Genomic DNA, 20,103 nt, shown 5'->3' with positions numbered 1-20,103 from the left:
ATAGGAGTTTAATGATAAAGAAGTTAGAAGTAGATGCAGTGGAAGAAGTACCGGATAGAAAGTAGGGAAAGTTAGGCTTTAGGCCTGATTCTACCACTAACAATCTTGAACAAACTACTAGATTTTTCTGGACTTAGTTTATTAATGTATAAAAGGAGATTGGGATTGGTTTTGTTAGCCTCAATGGGCATTAAAATTATATAATGACTAAGACTTAGGAAAATCATGGTTTTTGCAGTTTACCATTGTCCTTTCATGTGCCATAATATGTGTTTAGAAGTTTTTTCATTTTTAATTGTTTCTTAAAGTCAGGGGAGAAACTTTCTTTGGTTTTAATGTGGCAAGAACTTTATTTTCCCAATTTTGTGATGATTAACAGGTTTCTTAGATTTGACTGGTGCTTAATTTCCCCTTTTCTTTCAAATTATTAGTCTATAGTAATAACTAAATAATGTGGAGTCTCGTAAGTGAGCTTATAAAAGCTAATTCCTGTACTTTGAAAGTTTGTTCTCTTAGAAAAATAGCTGGACAAAAAAGATGTTGACTTCTTAACTCTAGTAGAAACAGTTTATTATTGCTAGAAAGAATATTTATTCCAGTGGTTTTCAAAGTCTTTCTTTCCATCTTGTTCTTCAAATAACAGCTTACTTTGAATGTGAGGAAGGCAGAATAAGAGGAGCTTCATCCTCCTCGCTTTACGTTCATTCAGAAAACTGCCTGTTGAGGACCTGTTCCATGCCAGGCACTAGGCTAATAAGCATTTGTGTTATATCAAAGATCCCTGTCTTTCTGGAACTTATATTACAGACTTACATACTTGAATCTGTGCCTTGTAATCCTGGTCAGTTCTCAGCACTTTGCTTTCCAGGTAGGAAAAATGAAGCCTTGAAGGGGAATTTCAATTTTTAAGTGACTTTCTTGTTGAGTATTTTTTTGTAAAGTCTCCTTGTAGAATAACATCCTACCATTTGTATTTTGTATGTAGGGTCACATTTGCTGAAAATGATGTTTCTATGTAAACTACTTGTTCAGTATATTAATTTTTCTCCCCATTTTTAGAGGGAGAATGGGAAGAACCAGAGTTTTAAGTATTATGTTTATTCATAGTTATATTTAGATGTTTATGTAGTAGTACTAATTGCCTGAGGGAATGAAGTTGGTAATTTTATGGTAAGCTCTGGACTATTTTGTAGGCCAATTATTTAAACAGATTTAGCTTTTTATAATAAAGCTTTTTTTAGTGCTTTTCCTTTATTTCTAGGCAAATGTCAGTGAATGTAGAGACTTTTAAAATGGCATTTATGTACAACACAACATAAATACAGTGATTGCAGTTAATTACGAAGGACATTGATAGAAACACTAAGGACTAAGATTTTCATTAGCAAAGACAGATTCACTTTAGAGGCCCACAGATACTGAGTCTCTCCTGTGTTTTATCCACCAAAAAATAATTTAAGACACCATGCCTATCAGCAAGAAACCTCCCAATTTTAGTGAGAGAATCAGATTTGAAGGGGAATTACTTTGCCTGCAGAATTCAGGACAAAGTAGAAAGAGGAGGTCACTTGATGAGCCTTAAAGGATTATGAAAGATTCATCATGTAAACAAAGGCAAAAGATAGTCTCAGTAGGGAAAATGACATGAGTAAGAAAGGCAGCTAGGTGTGAGCATTGTCTGGTGGACCAGTATAAGTGTAAATGGAACACAAAGGACTTCACATGTATTTGTAGGAAACGAGAATAGTAAAGTTAGTTGGACTAACATTGTAGGGCATTAGGCTTTTATTCTGTGGGTGGTAGGAGCTGTTGGGTTTTAATTTTAAAAAATAGACGGATTGAAACGGAAAAGATGGAGTAAAAGGTTTAGTAGGAGTGCCATTTTCAGTGCTTCTTTGCTACTTATCTTTCATTCTCCTGCCATCTTGTCTTGTCCTTTTTCCTAATTTAAAGTTGTTGGAAGAAACTAAGAACCCATTACATTGAATATTGGAGCAGCTTAGGGTGATGACAGGAGTCAGAAAGAAGACGAAGGCTCTCAGCTAGGTATACAAACCCTTAAGAAATATGATTTGGAAGAGTGACTTGAATATAAATAGGATAATCACAAAAGAGAAAGATTATTAGGGATAAGGTGAGGAAAAAGGGCTGTTAGAGAGTCAGAAATATACCAGTCATAGAATATGAGGGGCATAGGAAATTGAGTAGTTTCTACTTTGAAAAGATTGAAAGAGAAATGATGTTGGGGAAGAGCCGAGTTTAGAGTGTTATTTAGCAAGTTCACCCATGTTAAATACCAGCTATTCCCACTTAAATTGTGGAATAGACAGTAAGCACTGTGAGGGCAGGTACTGCTCTCTATTGTAGTTTCTAGTGATGTTCTTTTAATATTTGTTAAGCTAAGACCTGTTTCATTCATTTTTTGTGTCTCCTGCTCTTCATATTTGCTCTCCGTAATTGTCTATTGAAATGAATCTCTAAGAATAATACTAACAGTCAAATGGAAACCATCATGGTTTGTATCCATGAACTGCCGAGATCTGTTTTGTCTTCTGTATGTGGGGTAATACTTCTACCTACCCAAGTTAATTACTCCTGAATCTAACCACTTTAAGCAGAGTGTGTTTCACCATTTAAAAGCACAGTGTAGTTTTGGGGCTGTATACCTCTGATTTCTTGAGGCTGGAGTCTGTCGGTCTGCTGGGAACCAGATTGTGTGATCTTGTGGAACTGTGTTTTTTTCCTCCATGGTATTCAGGAGAACAAAAAGACTAGTTGCCATATTGCTGTGCTTTGTATATATTTTACTGTTTATTATGTCAGTGTCCCTGTTGTTCAGAGTTTAACTATGGTATTAATGCTATAATGTACTTGATGCTTTTAATGTATATCTTATTGTCTTAACCATTGGGAATGAAGTACTTTACAAATGATAATCATATTGTCCTTCTGTGGTACACTGCTTTTTTATTTCTGTTTTCCTTTCCAACCATTAGGTAAAAAGCTACCATTTTTCATGATACTACTTTGTCCTTAAATCCCGATTTTCCAAGTTGTGTTACTTTTTTAAGAAGTTCAAAAGAATATTTGAACTAAGAATGTATTTTTTGAAATCCCAAATTTGGATTTTTAAATTTTCTTTAACATGTAGCAGATTTTCTTTATGAAACTATGAAAATCCATTGTTCTAATTGCCATCATGTGCCCCTGCTTTGGACCTCACAACTTCTTTAGTACTATTCATTGGATTTCGCTTTGTATTGAGGCCATATGAATGCTAATATTAGGCTCCTGTTTCCTACCCTCCTGTATTTATAGAGGTTGTAAAGTGACCGCATTTTGTATTCCCCATGGTGCCTAGCACCCTGCTTCACCTTTTGGAAGTAATCATTAAATATTTGAATTGTCGGTTCAGGGAAAGATGTTTATGTATCCTTTTGAATTAAGAGCTTCGTTTTGGACACTTTGTGAAATTCTTAAACTTACGTCACTAACTACGTATACATTAGTAAACTTATTTATAGAAGAATCTTCTGACAGCAGTCAAGAAAAACGTTTTCCCTGTAGTGGCTATCTTTAGTTTTGTTAATGATACTGGTATGATTCCTTTGATCAAGGTGGCCACCTTTATTCTAAAAATTAGTGAAAATAATGAAAACAGTACTGTCAATGTAGAAAATATCAAGAGGGCAGTGAATTTTATTCCATTCAGGAATCTCTTGTCATTAGTGAATTCTTAGAAAGTTTAAAATATCTACAAAAGTTAAGGTTAGCTCTCCTCACCTTTAGTAGGAGTTTGCTTTGAAATACAAAAATCTTAAGGTTGTTATATGTATTACGAGATAGCAACATCTATTCACCAAACTTAATGGAGGTTGGCTCCATTACGAACTTCTCAAAGTATGAAGTAAAAGAATTCCTTCTAGTTGTGGAGAAATTTCTGTTCTTTAGAGGAAGGAAAGCAAGAATCAAGTGGAAATTGAGAGTTTAGAAAATACTGTATAAAATATGTGAATATATAGGTATACGTGTTTTATTTATGTTGCTTGTTTCAGAAAATTTAAGGCACTTATGAATTTTCTGAGTATCTTGTTAAAATGCAGATTATGATTCAGTGGGTCCAGCTCACCAGTGATGATGATGATGATATTGACCATGATTCTGCTCTGTGCATACCACACTCTGAGTAGCAAGATTCAAATACGTATATGTGTAATTTTAAGAATATGTAATACAAGTAATATAATAGAAGCAAATGCTTATATAGCATTTACTGTGCGCTAGGCACTGTTCTAAGTATTTTGTGTATACTAATTTTATCCACACAACAGCTCCTCAATGAAGTAGGTGCTATTTCTGTTTTTATAAAAACTGGTACATAAAGAAATTAAGTAAGTTGCTCAGGGTCACACATCTACTAAATGTGTGTCTGTGATTTGAATCAGGCAGATGGGCTTTTTAGCATCTGTATTCCTGTGCTGCCACTGTTCACCATGTAATCTTTTAAATCAAGAATTCTCGGCATAACGGGAAGAGCCGTGGACCTTCTTTCAAAGGATGTGTCGCATTAGGAGACATATCGTCTACACTCCATGGCTTGGCTTCCATTGAGATTTACTTATACAGTAAGCCACTTTTATTGATAGGTTTATGTCACATCACTTTGGTGTGATGAAGTGAAAAATATTTTGAGATCTTCAGGAATTATTGTTTAATGGCATTTCTAGGAAAAACAGGGTTTATATAACTGGTAAATTTGTAAAGTGACAAGCCCCCAGATCACATACGCAGGGCTCTGAAAAATTCAGATGTTGTGAGAACTTATATGCTATTTTTGACCATGGTAAATGTTGCATATTTATGTAAATACTCTGGTTTCATCAGGTGCGACAAGCAGTATGTTTTAGAATTTAGAGCCAAGAACGATACTTAGCAAGTATCCAGTGGCTGTCTCAGTTACAGGCACACCTTGTTGTGTTTAGCTTTACTGCACTTAGCAGATAACTTCATCTTTTTTTTTTTCCCCACAAATTGAAGGTTTGTGGTAACCCCCTGTTGAGCAAGTAGGTCAGGCACCACTTTTTCAACAGCGTTTGCTCACTTCATGTGTCTGTCACATTTTGGTAATTCTTGCAGTATTTCAAACTTTTTCATTATTATTATATTTGTTATGGTGATCTGTGATCATCTTTGATGTTGCTGTTATAGTTTTGGGGTGGGAGGCACAAACTGTGCCCAAATAATATGGCGAACTTAATTAATAAATGTGTGTGTTCTGACTGCTCCACTGACCAGCTGCTCCCCTGTCTCTTTCCCTCTCCTTGGGCCTCTATTCCCTGAGACGTAACAATATTGAAATTAGGCAAATTAATAACCCTAATAATGGCCTCAAGTATTCAAGTGAAAGGAAGAATGGCACGTCTCACTTTAAATCAAAAGCTAGAAGTGATTAAGCTTTAGTGATGAAGGCATGTTGAAAGTTGAAATAGGCTGAAAGCTAGGCCTCTTGTACCAGACAGCCAAGTTGTAGATGCAAAGGAAAAGTTCTTGAAGGAAATTAAAAGTTCTTCTCCAGTGAACACACGAATGATAAGAAAGTGAAATAGCCTTATTGCTGATACGGAGAATGTTTGAGTGGTCTGGATCGAAGATCACACCAGGAACAATAGTATTCCTCTAAACCAAAGCCTAATCCTGAGCGAGGCTCTAACTCTCTTCAGTTCTGTGAAGGCTGCGAGAGGTGAGGAAGCTGCAGAAGAAAAGTTGAAGGCCAGCAGAGGTGGGTTTGGAGGTTTACGGAAGGGAGCTGTCTCCGTAACATACAAGTGCAAGGTGAAGCAGCAAGTGCTGATGTACAGACTATCAAGTAATCCAGAAGATTTTCAGTGTAGACAAAACAGCTTCTATTTGAAGAACATGTCATCTAGGACTTCCATAGCTAGAGAGGAGAAGTCAGTGCCTATCTTCAAAGTTTCAAAGGACAGGCTGACTCTTGTTAGGGGTTAATGCAGCTGGTGACTTTAAGTTGAAGCCAGCACTCATTTACCATTCTGAAAACCCTAAGCCCCTTAAGAACTATGCTAAATCTACTCTGCCTGTGCTGTATAAATGGAACAACACAGCTTGGATGTCAGCATGTCTGTTTACAGCATGGTTTACTGAATATTTTAAACCCACTGTTGAGACCTACTGCTCAGAAAAGAAAGATTCCTTTCAAAGTATTATTGTTCTTTGACAGTGCACCTGGTCACCCAAGAGCTCTGATGGTGATCTATAGACGATTAATGTTGTTTTCATGCCTGCTAACACAACATCCATTCTACAGTCCATGGATCCAAGGAGTAATTTCAACTTTCAAGTCTGTTTATTTAAGAAACATTTCATAAGGCTATAGCTGTCATGGATAGTGATTTTTCTGATGGATCTGGGCAAAGTCAAATGAAAACCTCCTGCAAAGGATTCACCATTCTAGATGTCATTAAGAGCATTCATGATTTGTGGAAAGAAGTCAAAATATCAATACTAACAGGACTTTGGAAGAAGTTGATTCCAGCCCTCACGGATGACTTTGAGGGGCTCAAAGGGTGGAAGAGGTAACTTCAGATGTGGTGGAAGTTGCAGAAGAGCTAAAATTAGAAGTGGAACCTGAAAAGTGGTTTCTTAAGATGGAATGTACTCCTGGTAAAGATGCTGTGAAGGTTGTTAATGTGACAAGAAAGGATTTAGACTATTACATAAACTTAGTTGATAAAGTAGTAGCAGGGTTTGAAAGGACTGACTCCACTTTTTTTTTTTTTTTTTTTTTTTTGGCGGTACGCGGGCCTCTCACTGTTGTGGCCTCTCCCACTGCGGAGCACAGGCTCTGGACGCGCAGGCTCAGCGGCCATGGCTCACGGGCCCAGCCGCTCCGCGGCATGTGGGATCTTCCCGGACCGGGGCACGAACCCGTATCCCCTGCATCGGCAGGCGGACTCTCAACCACTGCGCCACCAGGGAAGCCCCTGACTCCACTTTTGAAAGAAGTTCTACTGTTGGTAAAATGCTGTGAAACAGCATTGCATGCTACAGAGAAATCATTCTTGAAACAAGGAAGAGTCGATTGATGCAGCAACTTCATTGTCATCTTATTTGAAGAAATTGCCACGGCCGCCCCCGCCAGCCTTCAGCAAAACCACCACCCTGATCAGTCAGCAGCTGTCAATACCAAGGCGAGATCTTCCACCAGCAAAAGATTATGACTCCCTGAAGGCTCAGGCGATGGTTAGCATTTCTTAGCAACAAAGTGTTTTTAAATTAAGACATGCACATTACTTATTTAGACATTTATTTAGTCTATTGTATACTTAATAGACTAGTGTATAATGTAAACATAACTTTATATGCACTAGGAAACCAAAAAATTCATGTGACTTGCTTTATTGTGATATTCACATTATTGCAGTGGTTTGGAACCAAACCCACAACATCTTCGAGGTGTGCCTGTATTTTTAAAATAGTGGAAAACCCCACTTTTAAAATCACACAAAACCAATATAAATCATATTTAATCAGGGGAAACAGTGCCCACCCTGGAGTGGTACTGAGACATCTTAGTGGAGCATTGTATGAGTGCCATTGATCTAATCAACCCCAGCCATATTACAGGGAAAAGGAGCTGCAGACTGTATAGGTCAAAGTCAAAGTCAAAAGTCCTAATTAGTAACTGCCCTTGGTAACTGTCTGCAAATACTAATTTTTTTTTAACATCTTTATTGGAGTATAATTGCTTTACAATGGTGTGTTAGTTTCTGCTTTATAACAAAGTGAAATCAGCTATACATATTCGTATATCCCCATATCTCCTCCCTCTTGTGTCTCCCTCCCACCCTCTCTATCCCACCCCTCTAGGTGGTCACAAAGCACCGAGCTGGTCTCCCTGTGCTATGCGGCTGCTTCCTACTAGCTATCTATTTTACATTTGGTAGTGTGTATATGTCCATGCCACTCTCTCACTTCGTCCCAGCTTACCCTTCCCCCTCCCGTGTCCTCAAGTCCATTTGCAAATAGTAATTTGATTGTTTTAGCTCCTGAGTGAACATTACAATACTACAGATTTCTAAGCGGTTGCACCTATTAACATTATATCAGTAGTATCTCTGTGATACTTTGAAATGTTCTTTTTTTTAGCATGTGTGCTAGATTATGCACCATTTTATGTTTTTAATACATGGTATATATATTTCAGTGCAAAATAATGCTAAATACAAATATCTGTATTTACAGAGATTTATCTGTGTTGGAATGAAGTATTGTCCTGAGTTTTAAGACTTTCTAAGAAGGAAGTCCTTTTCAGTAGTCCATATCATCATTAATTATATGGCTCAGTTCTGGTTTCAGTAAACTTTAGAATTAAAATCTTTATAATTAGTTTTAGCTGATAAATTTCTTTGTGTTACCTAGATATTAGGATTGGCTTGCTGGGACTTTGCCCCAGGCATTTAAATTTAGGTGAAAAAATTTTAATTAATGATTAAAAATAAATGTGTGTATGTTAGAGGGTGGGGGGATACTGTGTAGATTATTAATATCCTTCAACTCTCCATCCAGCCAAGAGCTGCTGCCCCAAGGTCAGCCTCCTTGTCAATCCTTGTAGCTCCCAGTCATGCTCATGCCTGCTGGCCTTCCTGTCATCCCCTTTTCCATCCTTCTCCCCCTCCCTTTGCCAGTAATTTGATTGATTTGAGGATGTATTTCTTGCAACTTGGATGTTAATTTATCAGTGAACAGGTGTTATTATTGATACAACATTGAAAAATAAAAGTGGGTTTTTTTTTTTGATTTAGTAATCTCCTTTAATCTTTGCTAAGTGTGTAATAAAAAGGACAGGGAAAGCTCTATTCACAGAAATGGAGGATGTAGTATGTCAATTTGAACTATAGCAGAGGCCTTTGTAACGTTGGTATACTCAAAATAATTAACAATTCTTCATTGTTTGGCATTCAAGTGGCTTTTATGAATAAAGATTGTGACATCATAGCTTACATTTATAATATGATAATAAAACAGGACCCAATTTTGAGAATCATAATTACTGCAAGTTTTAAAAAGTCAATATACAATAAAATTAGCCTTTTATTTTCATGTACAGTTCTGTGAATTTTAGCCCATTTATAGATTTATGTAACTGCTATCACAGTCAATATAGAACATCCTTCACCCCAGAAAATTTGTTTTCCCTTTATAGTGACATCCTTCTCCCACCCCTAATACCTGGCAATCACTGATCTCTTCTGTCACTATAGTTTTGTTTTCTCAAGAATGTCCTATAAGTGGAATCATACAGTTTGTAGCCTTTGAGACTAACTTCTTTCATTCACATAATTATTTTGCGATTGAGCCAATCTGTTGTATATATCAATAGTTTGTTCCTTGTTATTGCTGAGTGATATTCTGCTATATAAATGTATCAGTTTGCTTATCCATTTACCTGTTTACTTGTTGCAAGACATTTGGGTTGTGTACAGTTTCTTCTGATTGTGAATAGAGTTAACTATGAACATTTGTGTACAGCTTTTTGTGTGAATATAAGTTTTCATTTCTCTAGGACAAATTCCTAGGAGTGGGATTGCTGGGTCACGTGTAAGTGTACGTTTTACTTCATAACATACTACCAAACTGTTTTCTGGTAGGGCTGTACCATTTTGCATTCCCACCAGCAATGTATGAGAGTTCTAGCTGCTCAGAATCTTTGTCAGCACTTGGTATTGTCAGTATATTTTATTTTAGCCATTCTAATGGGTGTGTGTAGTGGTGTCTCATCACGGTTTTAATTTGCATTTCCTTAATGGCTGATGTTGGTGAACATCTTTTCATGTGTAGAATTGTCTGTTCGAGTCTTTTGCCCATTTTAAAATTCTGTTGTTTGCTTTCTTCACTGAGTTGTGAGAGGTTTTTGTTTGTTTGTTTGTTTTTATTCTGGGTACAAGTCATTTAATATTTTCTCCCAGTCTTTAGTTTGTCTTTTTATTGTTTTAACAGTACCTGCAGAACAAAAGCTTTTAATTTTGATGGAGTCCAGCTTATCATTTTTTTCTTTTGTAGCTCATGCTTTTGGTGTTAGGTTGGAAATTGCTTAAATCTCAGATGACATTGTATTTTTCTTACATTTCATTCTGCTATACCCTTTTTCTTTATTACAGTGCTTTGGAAATGAAATGATATAGCTAGAAACTTTTCTCCTAAAGTAAAGTTTAATGTTGAATGTTAATGGATGGCTTAAAAATATCAGGACTCAGAACCACATCAGTATGATTATTATTATAACTATATAAAAACATATTCATAGAGGAAATTCTGCAAAGGGAAGGAACAGAAATGGCTGGTGTGGCTCTTTTAAGTCAGTGGTTTCCTAATCCTGGCTATTGTATCAGAATCATTGGGGTAGCTTTAAAAAGAAAGATACCCAGATTCTCTTTCTTTTGATCAGTGTTTTTTAGATCAGTAAATTGGTGGGCCCCCCCAATTTTTTTTAATAGACTTTATTTTTAGAGCAGTTTTTGATTCACAGCAAAATTGAGCAGAAGGTACAGAGACTTCCTATATGCCCCCTGACACATGTACAGCCTCCCCTACTATAAGCATCCCATACCAGAGTGACACATTTGTTAGAATAATGAACCTACACTGACATACCATTATCACCCAAAGTCCATAGTTTACATTAGAGGGTCATTCTTTCTTTCTTTTTTTTTTTTTTTTTTTTGCGTGGTACGCGGGCCTCTCGTTGTGGCCTCTCCCATTGCGGAGCACAGGCTCCGGACGCGCAGGCTCAGTGGCCATGGCTCACAGGCCCAGCCGCTCCGCGGGATGTGGGATCTTCCCGGACCAGGGCACGAACCCATGTCCCCTGCATTGGCAGGCGGACTCTCAACCACTGCGCCACCAGGGAAGCCCTAGAGGGTCATTCTTGGTGGTGTTTATCCTATGCATTTTGACAAATGTGTAATGAAATACTATTATAGTACCATACAGAATATTTTCACTGCCGTAAAAATCCTGCGCTCTGCCTGTTCATTTCTGTTCCACCCTAATCCCTAGCACCCACTGATCTTTTTTACAGTTTCTTTAGTTTTTCCTTTTCAAGAATGTCATATGGTTGGAATCATATGGTACGTAGCCTTTTCAGATTGTCTTCTTTCACTTCGTAATATGTACTTAAGGTTCCTGTGTGTCTTTTCATGGCTTGATAGCTTATTTCTTTCTAGTGCTGAATGATACTCCATTGTCTGGATGTACCACAGTTTATTTATTCAGCTACTGAGGGACATCTTGGTTGCTTCTAAGTTTTGGCAGTTATGAATAAAGCTGCTGTAAACATCAGTGTGGGGGGTTTTGTGTGGACATAAGTTGTCAGCTCCTTTGGTATTTATTCCAGGGTGCATAATTTTCTGTATCATATAGTAAGAGTATGTCCGGTTTTGTAAGAAGCTGCCAAACTCTCTTCCAAAGTGACAGTTACCATTTTGCATTCCTACCAACACTGATTGAGAGTGCCTCTCGCTCTGCATCCTCACCAGATTTGGTGATGTCGTTTTGGGTTTTGGCCATTCTAATAGAAGTGTAGTGGTATCCCATTGTTATTTTAATTTGCAGTTCCTTACTGGTCAGATGTTGAACATCATTTTATATGCTTATTTGCCATCTGGATATCATTTTGGTGAGGTGGCCGGGTCTTTTGCCAGTTTTTAAAATTGGGTTGTTTGTTTTCTTATTGTCGAGTTTTATGAATTCTTTGTGTATTTTGGATAACAGTCCTTTTTCAGATGTGTGTGTCTTTTGTTAATATTTTCTCCCATTCTGTGTCTTCTCATTCTCTTGATTGAAATCTATTAGTCTCCATGGGATTCTATTTCTTTGCCAAGTTTGTGATCTACTGTTTTAAATTACTGTGTCTTGCTTTATCCTTTGCAAGGCTAGATGTCTTGCATAGCCATCAGTTTTCAGCTACTCGTTTATCCTCTTCGTCACAGCTGGTCCATCCTGCTCTCAACTTCCATGGTTCTTCATCGTTTCACTCTTCAAATTCCAGTTCTTTATCTGGGTAATCTTCATGTAGATTTTCTCAAGTAATGATGCTGGTCATACTTGATCTGCAGGTCCATTTGGTTCTGGTACCACCTCTACATCTGGGTTGCCTTTGCTGGTGCAAAGATTAATCATGTTACAACACACAGTTCCCACTTTCTATTTCAAGTTTTCTGTATTGTTATGTTAATAATTTGTAAAATAAAGGTTAAATCTTTTTTTCACTTTATGTGTATTTTGCTTTATATGCCAACTTAATCTTCTTTTGAAAAGCCTGTTTTGATCTTCATAAAGATTGAATTTTCACCTCATTCCTACCATTTTGTTGTATATGTTTGAACAAATATGCATTCACTTTTCATGTATCAGAGTATGAAGATATTTTTCTGGGGCAGTTTTAGAGGAATAGTTTTTTGCTCATAAAGTGATCTGAATAAGAGATAGTTGCAGCAAGTGTGCCTAAGGGTATTTATCTTTCATCTTTTAGTCCTGTCCGTGTGTGTAATCTTTCAAAAATAAATATAACAAAATTAACAGTTTATAGCAGCTTATTTTCTGCTAAGTAAAATTCACTGTTACTGATTTGTCAGCATAATTTTTTGAAGTATAATGCAAATAAAGCAGTTTTATCATTTATGACACATTGTGCTAGTTGATCGCATTTTAATTTTGTTGAAAGGCAGGTATCTTATACTTGTTGCTGTGTTTTAGTGTATAAATCATTGATTTTAGAAAATATGCCTTATTTTATAACTTTTAAAATTTAATTGGTAAATTTTTCATTTATCCAACAAATATACCAAGCATATTCTTGCATTCCAAAATCAGGGTGACTTTAATACAGTTAACGTATAACTTGATTTTATAACAAAGAGGGTATGTAGAAGTTCACTTAAGTCCTTACAAATAATTAATTCCTAGATATTATGGTGTTTGGAATATATAATTTAATTTTTGTTATGTAGTACAGTTTCTCTAGTAGTGTCATGATTTTGATTTAATTGCTACTCAAAGTTTAGTGGTTCAGTGAAAGAATATGAAGGTTGAAGAATTTTGTAAATAGGTACATTTTCAACTTGCTGTGTTTTTGTTTTTAGCGTTAGCTACCTTTGGAACTTGCATATGATGAGTGGTAGACTTAATGAGTTGAAATAATTGGTATATTACCACTTTGCATGAAAGTGTTTAACACAGTACTGTCAACTAACTGACATGGATGTTTATCACTTTTGATGTAGTCGGCATATTTATGGAGTAATCTCTGGGTGATATATTTGAAGTCAAGGAGCTGAGTCTGTGAACAAAAGATTATGTAATAAAATTCTGAATTATGTGGTGTAGGCTAGTGGTTTTCATACTGTATGCTTAGTAGAATAGATTTATTGTCCCATCACTAAAATCTCTCATTGACTTCTTTTCCTCTATAAATAAGAAAATACATAGTTTTCACAACTTCAGCTTACTCTCCTGTGGGTTGAGAGTAATGTGTTTTGTGTATTTTTTTTTTAATCTTTGGCACTTCGAACCACTTTATTCTAGTTCTAATACACAGTGACATTTTATTTACATGTATGTATAATTTGGGTTTATATCTCAACACACATATTAAATAATTTGTTTCTCAGAGAACATCATGACTTCAGATTCTCCCCAACCTGAAAAAGTTGAACCACTACTGCAGATTTTCTATGGTAAAGAATGTTTAGAGATAGAAGATGTCTCTTTAAGCTGGAGTTATTGAGAGTTGAGCTAGACCATGGAGGATTGATTGGATTTGGCAGTATAGTCCCAAAGTGTTGTAGGAACTTGGAGGACAGACACACTACTTTTTCATGACAAAGCTAGAACCAGAGTCTAGGTTCTATTTCCTGGTCAAATAATCTTTCAGTTGGACTGATAGCGTAGCAGGAAGAAGTAGTGGTCAGTAACCTCCTATTGGAGAAGGTGTCAGTATGCTTGTGGACTGTGAAATTCCTGAATTCTTATCAGGATTGCATTAGGAAGGCATTTCAGACTGAAAGGAACTTTATGTGCAAAGGCAGATATCCTGAAAGAGCTTACCTTGTTGGACGTGGATCATGGTATTGGAGTGTGGGGATGAAATAAAGGGTCTTTTATATGCCAGGCACTGTTCTAGATGTGGAAGGTACACATGGAAAAGACAAGACTCCCTGCTACTGTGGAGCTTACATTTTAGTAGGAGAAATAATAAACAAATATGTAATATACTAGTAATTAGTGATGAGTACTTGAGGAAAAATAAAGTGTAGGGTAAAGGAATAGAGATAGATGTTATTGAAATAGGATGTCAGGGAAGACCTTTTTGTGGAGGTGAAACTTGTGCAGAAAAAAAGGCAGAGAGTGAGGTATGTGAACCAGCACAGAGGAGATGGCAGAGCACATTTGCTGTATGCAGCTCCATGGTAGCTGTAGTGCATTAAGTTAATGGTTTATGCTCACTGAGTGTTTACTGAGTGCCAGACACTGTTCTACCTGTATTACTAGTGGTAATTCAGTCCTTAAAACCATCCTATAAAATGGATACTATTTCAGATTTGAGGAAACTGAAGCACAGGGATTAAATACTTTACCCAAGGTTGCACAGCTAGTCGGCGAGCTGGGATTCAAGCCCAGGTAGTTTGACTGCAAAATCAGTGTTTTCGACCATTCTTCAAAGATGGGGGAGGGGAAGCGTAGTAGGAAATTTAATTGGAGCAATAGCCTGGGGCCAGTTCTGTGGGGCCTTTGTGGTTCCTTTATCAAGTATTTAGGATTTTATGCTGACAGTGAGGTTAAGTCATTGGCGGGTTGAGAAATGCCCAAGAGGTTGCTTTATGAATCTGGAGGTCAAGAGAAGGGTCTGGACTATACAAAACACATTTGTTAGTTATCTGTATATAGGTTGTATTATAGCTTAAAATATTTCTACTGGTCTGTAACATGTTTCTTTGTTCTAAAATCGAAGATTCCACTTCATTGTTTTGTTGAACAGATATGTGCATGTATACATATGAGTGCGCGCGTGCTTGTGTATAAAGAAACTAATGAAGTTTTCTGTTAATAGGTGCGAGAAGATGTACTTAATTCATTGAATAACAACTTTCTTCAAACACTAAATCAAGCTTGGAACGATCATCAGACAGCTATGGTGATGATTAGAGACATACTAATGTATATGGTAAGTAGAGCTTTGTTGTTTTTCCTTTAGGTTAAGCATTTCAAAACACTGTCTTTTTTCTGTCACATTTATTTGGATGGTACAACTCAGTGTGGAAAGCATTTTTCTTTTCTTTTTTTTTTTAAATACTATTTCCTTCATAAGGGCCAACCTTAGCTTATATGAGTAAAATCTTAGTTGCTCCTAAACTTAATGATTAGAATGGAAAACTGAAAGGGAAAGATTTAATATTTTTCTAAATATCTAGCACTTATGCTTCAATATGTGAAATACTGAAAAGTCTGTCTCTTCTTGAGTAAGGGTGATTGAGTGACAACATGAGAGATGAAATATTCATTCTCTTGCAAGTTTTTAAACCCTAATGTCCTTATATTCTCAGTTACAGGGGATGTCATATTAATACAAATATTTTTGTAATAGCTGCCATCTACCACTCCTAATAATAAATCTCTCCCAGTCTTACAAGGACTGTAAGTCCTTGCAGTGTATATATAAATTCTTCAGATATGTATTGCCTTTTTCACCTAGTATTACTGTTTTATTATCATTCAAGAAAAATATCTTGTTCATTAAAACAATTTGGAAAACATGGACCTGAGGTAGGCTGTTTAATAGCTTTCAAGGAGATTAAACGCTCAGGTTTTTTTAACTTTAGAATGATTATTAAGATTCATCAAGCTTAATTATTGTGTCTGCAAAATCATCAAGCCCAGTAACTTACTTCAGATTTTACTCTCTGCTTTTCGAATTTTTATTTTCAGTTTCTTTAGTTTTGATTATTAGTGTAATGGTGAGAGCATGTCCTGGTTTCTTTTACTTGGTAGAATAAAGCAGTGTTTGGAAAGAATTTCCAAGGAGAGCAAACAGCTGTAAAGTTTTTGTTCCGCTGAGTGAATTCAGTCAGGCCTATTAGCCCAGGTTTTATAGGACTTAGTGGCAAGAGGGTCAAGGAGAAGCTACTTCATTTTTCAGGGTTTTGATAAAACGTTTAACAAGTTATTTAGCCTTTCTGAACCTCATTTTCCTCTTCAGGGTATAGATTCATTTTATGTTGACATTTTGAGGTAAATGTGATAGCATGTGAAAACATATAATGTCTGGGATTTAAATGTGAAATAAGTTAACTTACTGCTGTCCTCTTTAAGTTTTGGATTTGGTGAGTCTTTAAATTCCAACACAAACACTGAGATAGAAAATTACTTGTGATTTCATGGTCCATCACTCTGTTGATAAAAGGAGTATTTTAAAATTATATACTTTTTATACCATGCTATTTTTTAAATTTCTGTTTTATTTCAGCACACACACATACCACTTTTTTTGTTGGTTGGGGGCCAAAATGAAATCTCAGACCTTGAATCCTGGCTGTTATGTGACCATAGTCAAGGAACTGATTATCATTCCTCAGCTTCCTCATTTATAAAATGAAAATAATATTGTGCTAATTGGGTAGAGTGGCCATGAGGCTTAAAGGAACCTTTCATATGAAGCACCTGTATGGCCTGGACTGTAGTAATGTGCTCAGTAAAAATTAACTAGTATTAATATTTCCCATCATCTTTTCATCAAACCCAGCTGGTAGTACCACAACCCTAGATAAACCCAGCAACTTGCCTTTCCTGGGCTTCTGCTGGTAGAAACCCCACTTGGGGAACCTCACACAGGGTAGCTCAGTGCCACTATTTGTGGCATTTTCACAAACCTCTAGTCAGCCCTCCACACTGCTCAGTAGTCTCACTCTTTCTCTATTCAGCTCATTCCACCACTTTGAAAGAGTTATTTCTCTTCAAACCTCCAGCTATCCTGCTGGTCCCCTTACTCTTAATAAACAGTCTTGCCCTCTGCCTCTCAGAGAGAAGGAGAAAGCATCAGGTGGAAGCTGGGTTCATCTCTTGCCTCTGAATCTACAGGTTTCCCTATATTTTCTTCCCTTTTGTGTTTCTCTTTTTCCCTCCCATTTTAATGGAGGGCAGTGTTTCCTCACCTATCAAATGCCATTTCTTCACTTGTGCTAAGAATCTCATTTCTTTCTGCTTTGTCAAAAAACAGAATTATTTTCAGGTTCTGCCTTTTTACTGGTCTTACTCATCAGCATTAGACACATTCAGGTCACTGGCATCCTCAAAATAAAATCCCACTACATTTTCGGTTGGACCCCTGCACTGCTTCCCAGGGTCTCTCATTGCCATGCACAGCTAAATGTCTCATAGGAAATGTTGACACTTGCTATCTCTTCTTTCTCATCTTTTATTCATTTTGAATATGTTTTAGTCACGCTTCTATCTCAACTCTTCTATTCATTCTCGCTCTTACTAGGATCACCGCGCCTGCGCATCTCTGACAGCACAGCTCACTGCTAATCCTCACGCTCCTTGACTTTTCCAGCAGCATTGGCACAGTTGACTACCTTTTCGTCTTCTAACACGTTGGGTTCTTAGTTTCTGTGACCAAACACTCCCTTGGTGTGCCTCCTGCCTTTCTGTTTCTTCTCAGTCACTCTTCCTTCTCCTCTGCCCTTTAAAAGGGTGGCATTCTTGGGGCTTAGTCCTAGGCTTCCTTCTCCTGGTACCTGTTATTTGCTTACCTTAGCTCTCTGTTGTGCCTCTGTTCAGGTGATTCCCCCATTATGTCTCCAGCCTCATTCTCTGAACTTCAGACTCGTAAATTCATTTATCTAGTTGGTGGCTCCCTTCATTGTCTGAGAGGTACTTCAAACTTCGCGTTTCCAAATGAGCTCATAATCGGTGTCATTCCATCTGATCGTGACAGAAAACTGGGAATTATTCTTGTTAGTTTCTTCTCCCTCTCTCCCTACATCATGTATTTCTAGAACCTGAAATTTCTCTGTTTTCATATCTAGTACCTAAGACCAAAGCACCTTCATTTCTTAGTAACTAGTCATATAGCATTCACTGTGCTCCTCTCTATTCTCTTTTTCATATTGCTCTAGAATTATTACTGTAAAGCACATGATTATGTTACTGCCCTGCTGAAGTCCTTCTCTCTCATCTCGGGATTTTCACACGTCTTCTGTCTGGATATGTTTCCAGAATGTTTCCTCCCTTTATGTGATTTTTTTTCCTCCTTATCCTTCAAGTCTTAGCTTAAATTTCTGGTAAGCTTTCCCTGACTCATGCTGTGTACTGCACACTGGCACCAGCTGCTCTCACTGTATTCGGTACTCCTTTTGTAGCATTTATCATTATTAACAACTGTTTAGTGCCTCGTTTCCTCACTAGACTGAACTTTATTGGGGGGGATGTCTGTGTCACCACTGTGTCTCCAACACCTAGCACAACTCCCTGCACAAACAAGGCACTCACATACATCTTTGAATTAATATACACATTTTTAAAAATATATCATGCTTTTTTTCAAAATGCTTATTAAAATATGCAATTATAGATGCAGAAAGAAATTTAAGTGTTGATAAGGTTCTATAAGGTTCATGTTCTATAAGGTAGACTTCTTTCATCCTTCATTCTCTTTATGTTTCCTTTTTATGTGTAGTATTCTGGGCTTAGTTAAATAAGTGCTTTTAAAAATTAAGGTAAAATTTATATACATTGAAACGTGCAAAACTGAAGTATATAAAGTTATTTTTGACACATGTATGCTCCTTTGTAACCAGTACTTCAGTCAAGATAAATAAATGATCTTTTCCAAAGATCAAAAAAATTTTTCTGTTGACATCTATGTTATTTTCTGTGAAGATTTTTACCCTCAATCAGACTTATCAGATCACTTTACCTGCTAGATAAGACATACACCTGAGTTGTGCAGGTTTCTAGACAGATTTCTCCTTACTATGAATTCCGGCTCTAACTGTTGGGACTTTAGATCTCAGGCTCAGAGGGAGGAGAGAAGATGCTACACTGTCTTCCCACCTCCCTCCTACTCAGCTAGCTGACTTTTTCTCTGACAAGGAGGTGTCTGTATCTAAAATGCCCTGCGTGAGCCTCAGTGTATATAGATAGCATGGGACACACTGACTCTTGAAAGTGGAGATGGAATCAGTCACAGGTTACGTGGAGGCAGCCGTTGGTCACAATTTGTCCCCACTCACTTTGTTGTTGGCAGGTTCAGCGTTCCAGAAAGAAAAGTGTACATGTCTCTAGATGGAACATGTGATCTATACCCCTTTCTAACATTTGAGACTTGCATTATGTATTTTGCCCCTGAAGGCGCTGGAGTTTGTAATCTCTGCTTTGTTTCTTATTTTTAATTCATTCTCTTCTTTAAGAAAAGTTAACATGTTAAACTTTTAAGATTGGTTTGAGCCTACTTAGTATAAGTTTCCTTTTCAATTTTTTAATTGTTTAAAAGATAAATGATTGGGGAAAGATCTGATTATTTTATGGAGAAAATGTGTTATAGGTTATATAATCGCTTTAATTATCAAAATAATCCACAGGTATATTTATATTCAGTTCATTTCCCTCCCCCGCTTAAACTATAAAATGAATACAATATCAAGGGAGAGTTAAATTTATGGATGGTATTCTGTAGGTTACTTTTGAGCAATTAGAATTAATGTCAAAAGATATAGGAAAGCATTTACTATTGTGATATGTAGGCTAATAGAAGGTTAATAGAGGAATTTTCTGCATAAAACTCTGGTTATTTTCAAAGATATTTTCATGTTTTTACTTGAATTTATCTATATTCCCAGTCATTTTCACAAATAACAAAGGTATAGTACTATTGCAGGTTATCCTTAAAGACTAGAGGCTATAAATTCAAAGTCCTGGGGTGGAGAGTTGACCCAGGAAAGAAGGGTCACTGCTTCTTTGAGCTATATGGGAAGTCATCAAGGATGGTGGGTGAAGAGGTGAAGTGGAATGTAGCAACAACTTTGTGAA

General features: G+C 36.8%; 1 protein-coding gene across 2 annotated transcripts in view; it reads left to right on the top strand.

Annotated features, from left to right (window-relative positions):
- Positions 1 to 20,103, top strand: part of CUL3 (cullin 3) — a 97,354-nt gene that overhangs the window by 27,757 nt on the left and 49,494 nt on the right. For both annotated transcript variants that reach the window (XM_065880239.1, XM_065880240.1), the window contains one exon: positions 15,128 to 15,241. In XM_065880239.1, the coding sequence (XP_065736311.1) occupies positions 15,128 to 15,241 (114 nt within the window). The remainder of the gene's footprint in view (positions 1 to 15,127; positions 15,242 to 20,103) is intronic.

The sequence above is a fragment of the Phocoena phocoena genome, chromosome 7 (genome assembly GCF_963924675.1).
Source record: "Phocoena phocoena chromosome 7, mPhoPho1.1, whole genome shotgun sequence".
NCBI classification, from domain to species: Eukaryota; Metazoa; Chordata; class Mammalia; order Artiodactyla; family Phocoenidae; genus Phocoena; species Phocoena phocoena.
Note: the sequence above shows the minus strand (reverse complement) of the source record. Positions and strands in the feature narration are given on the sequence as shown.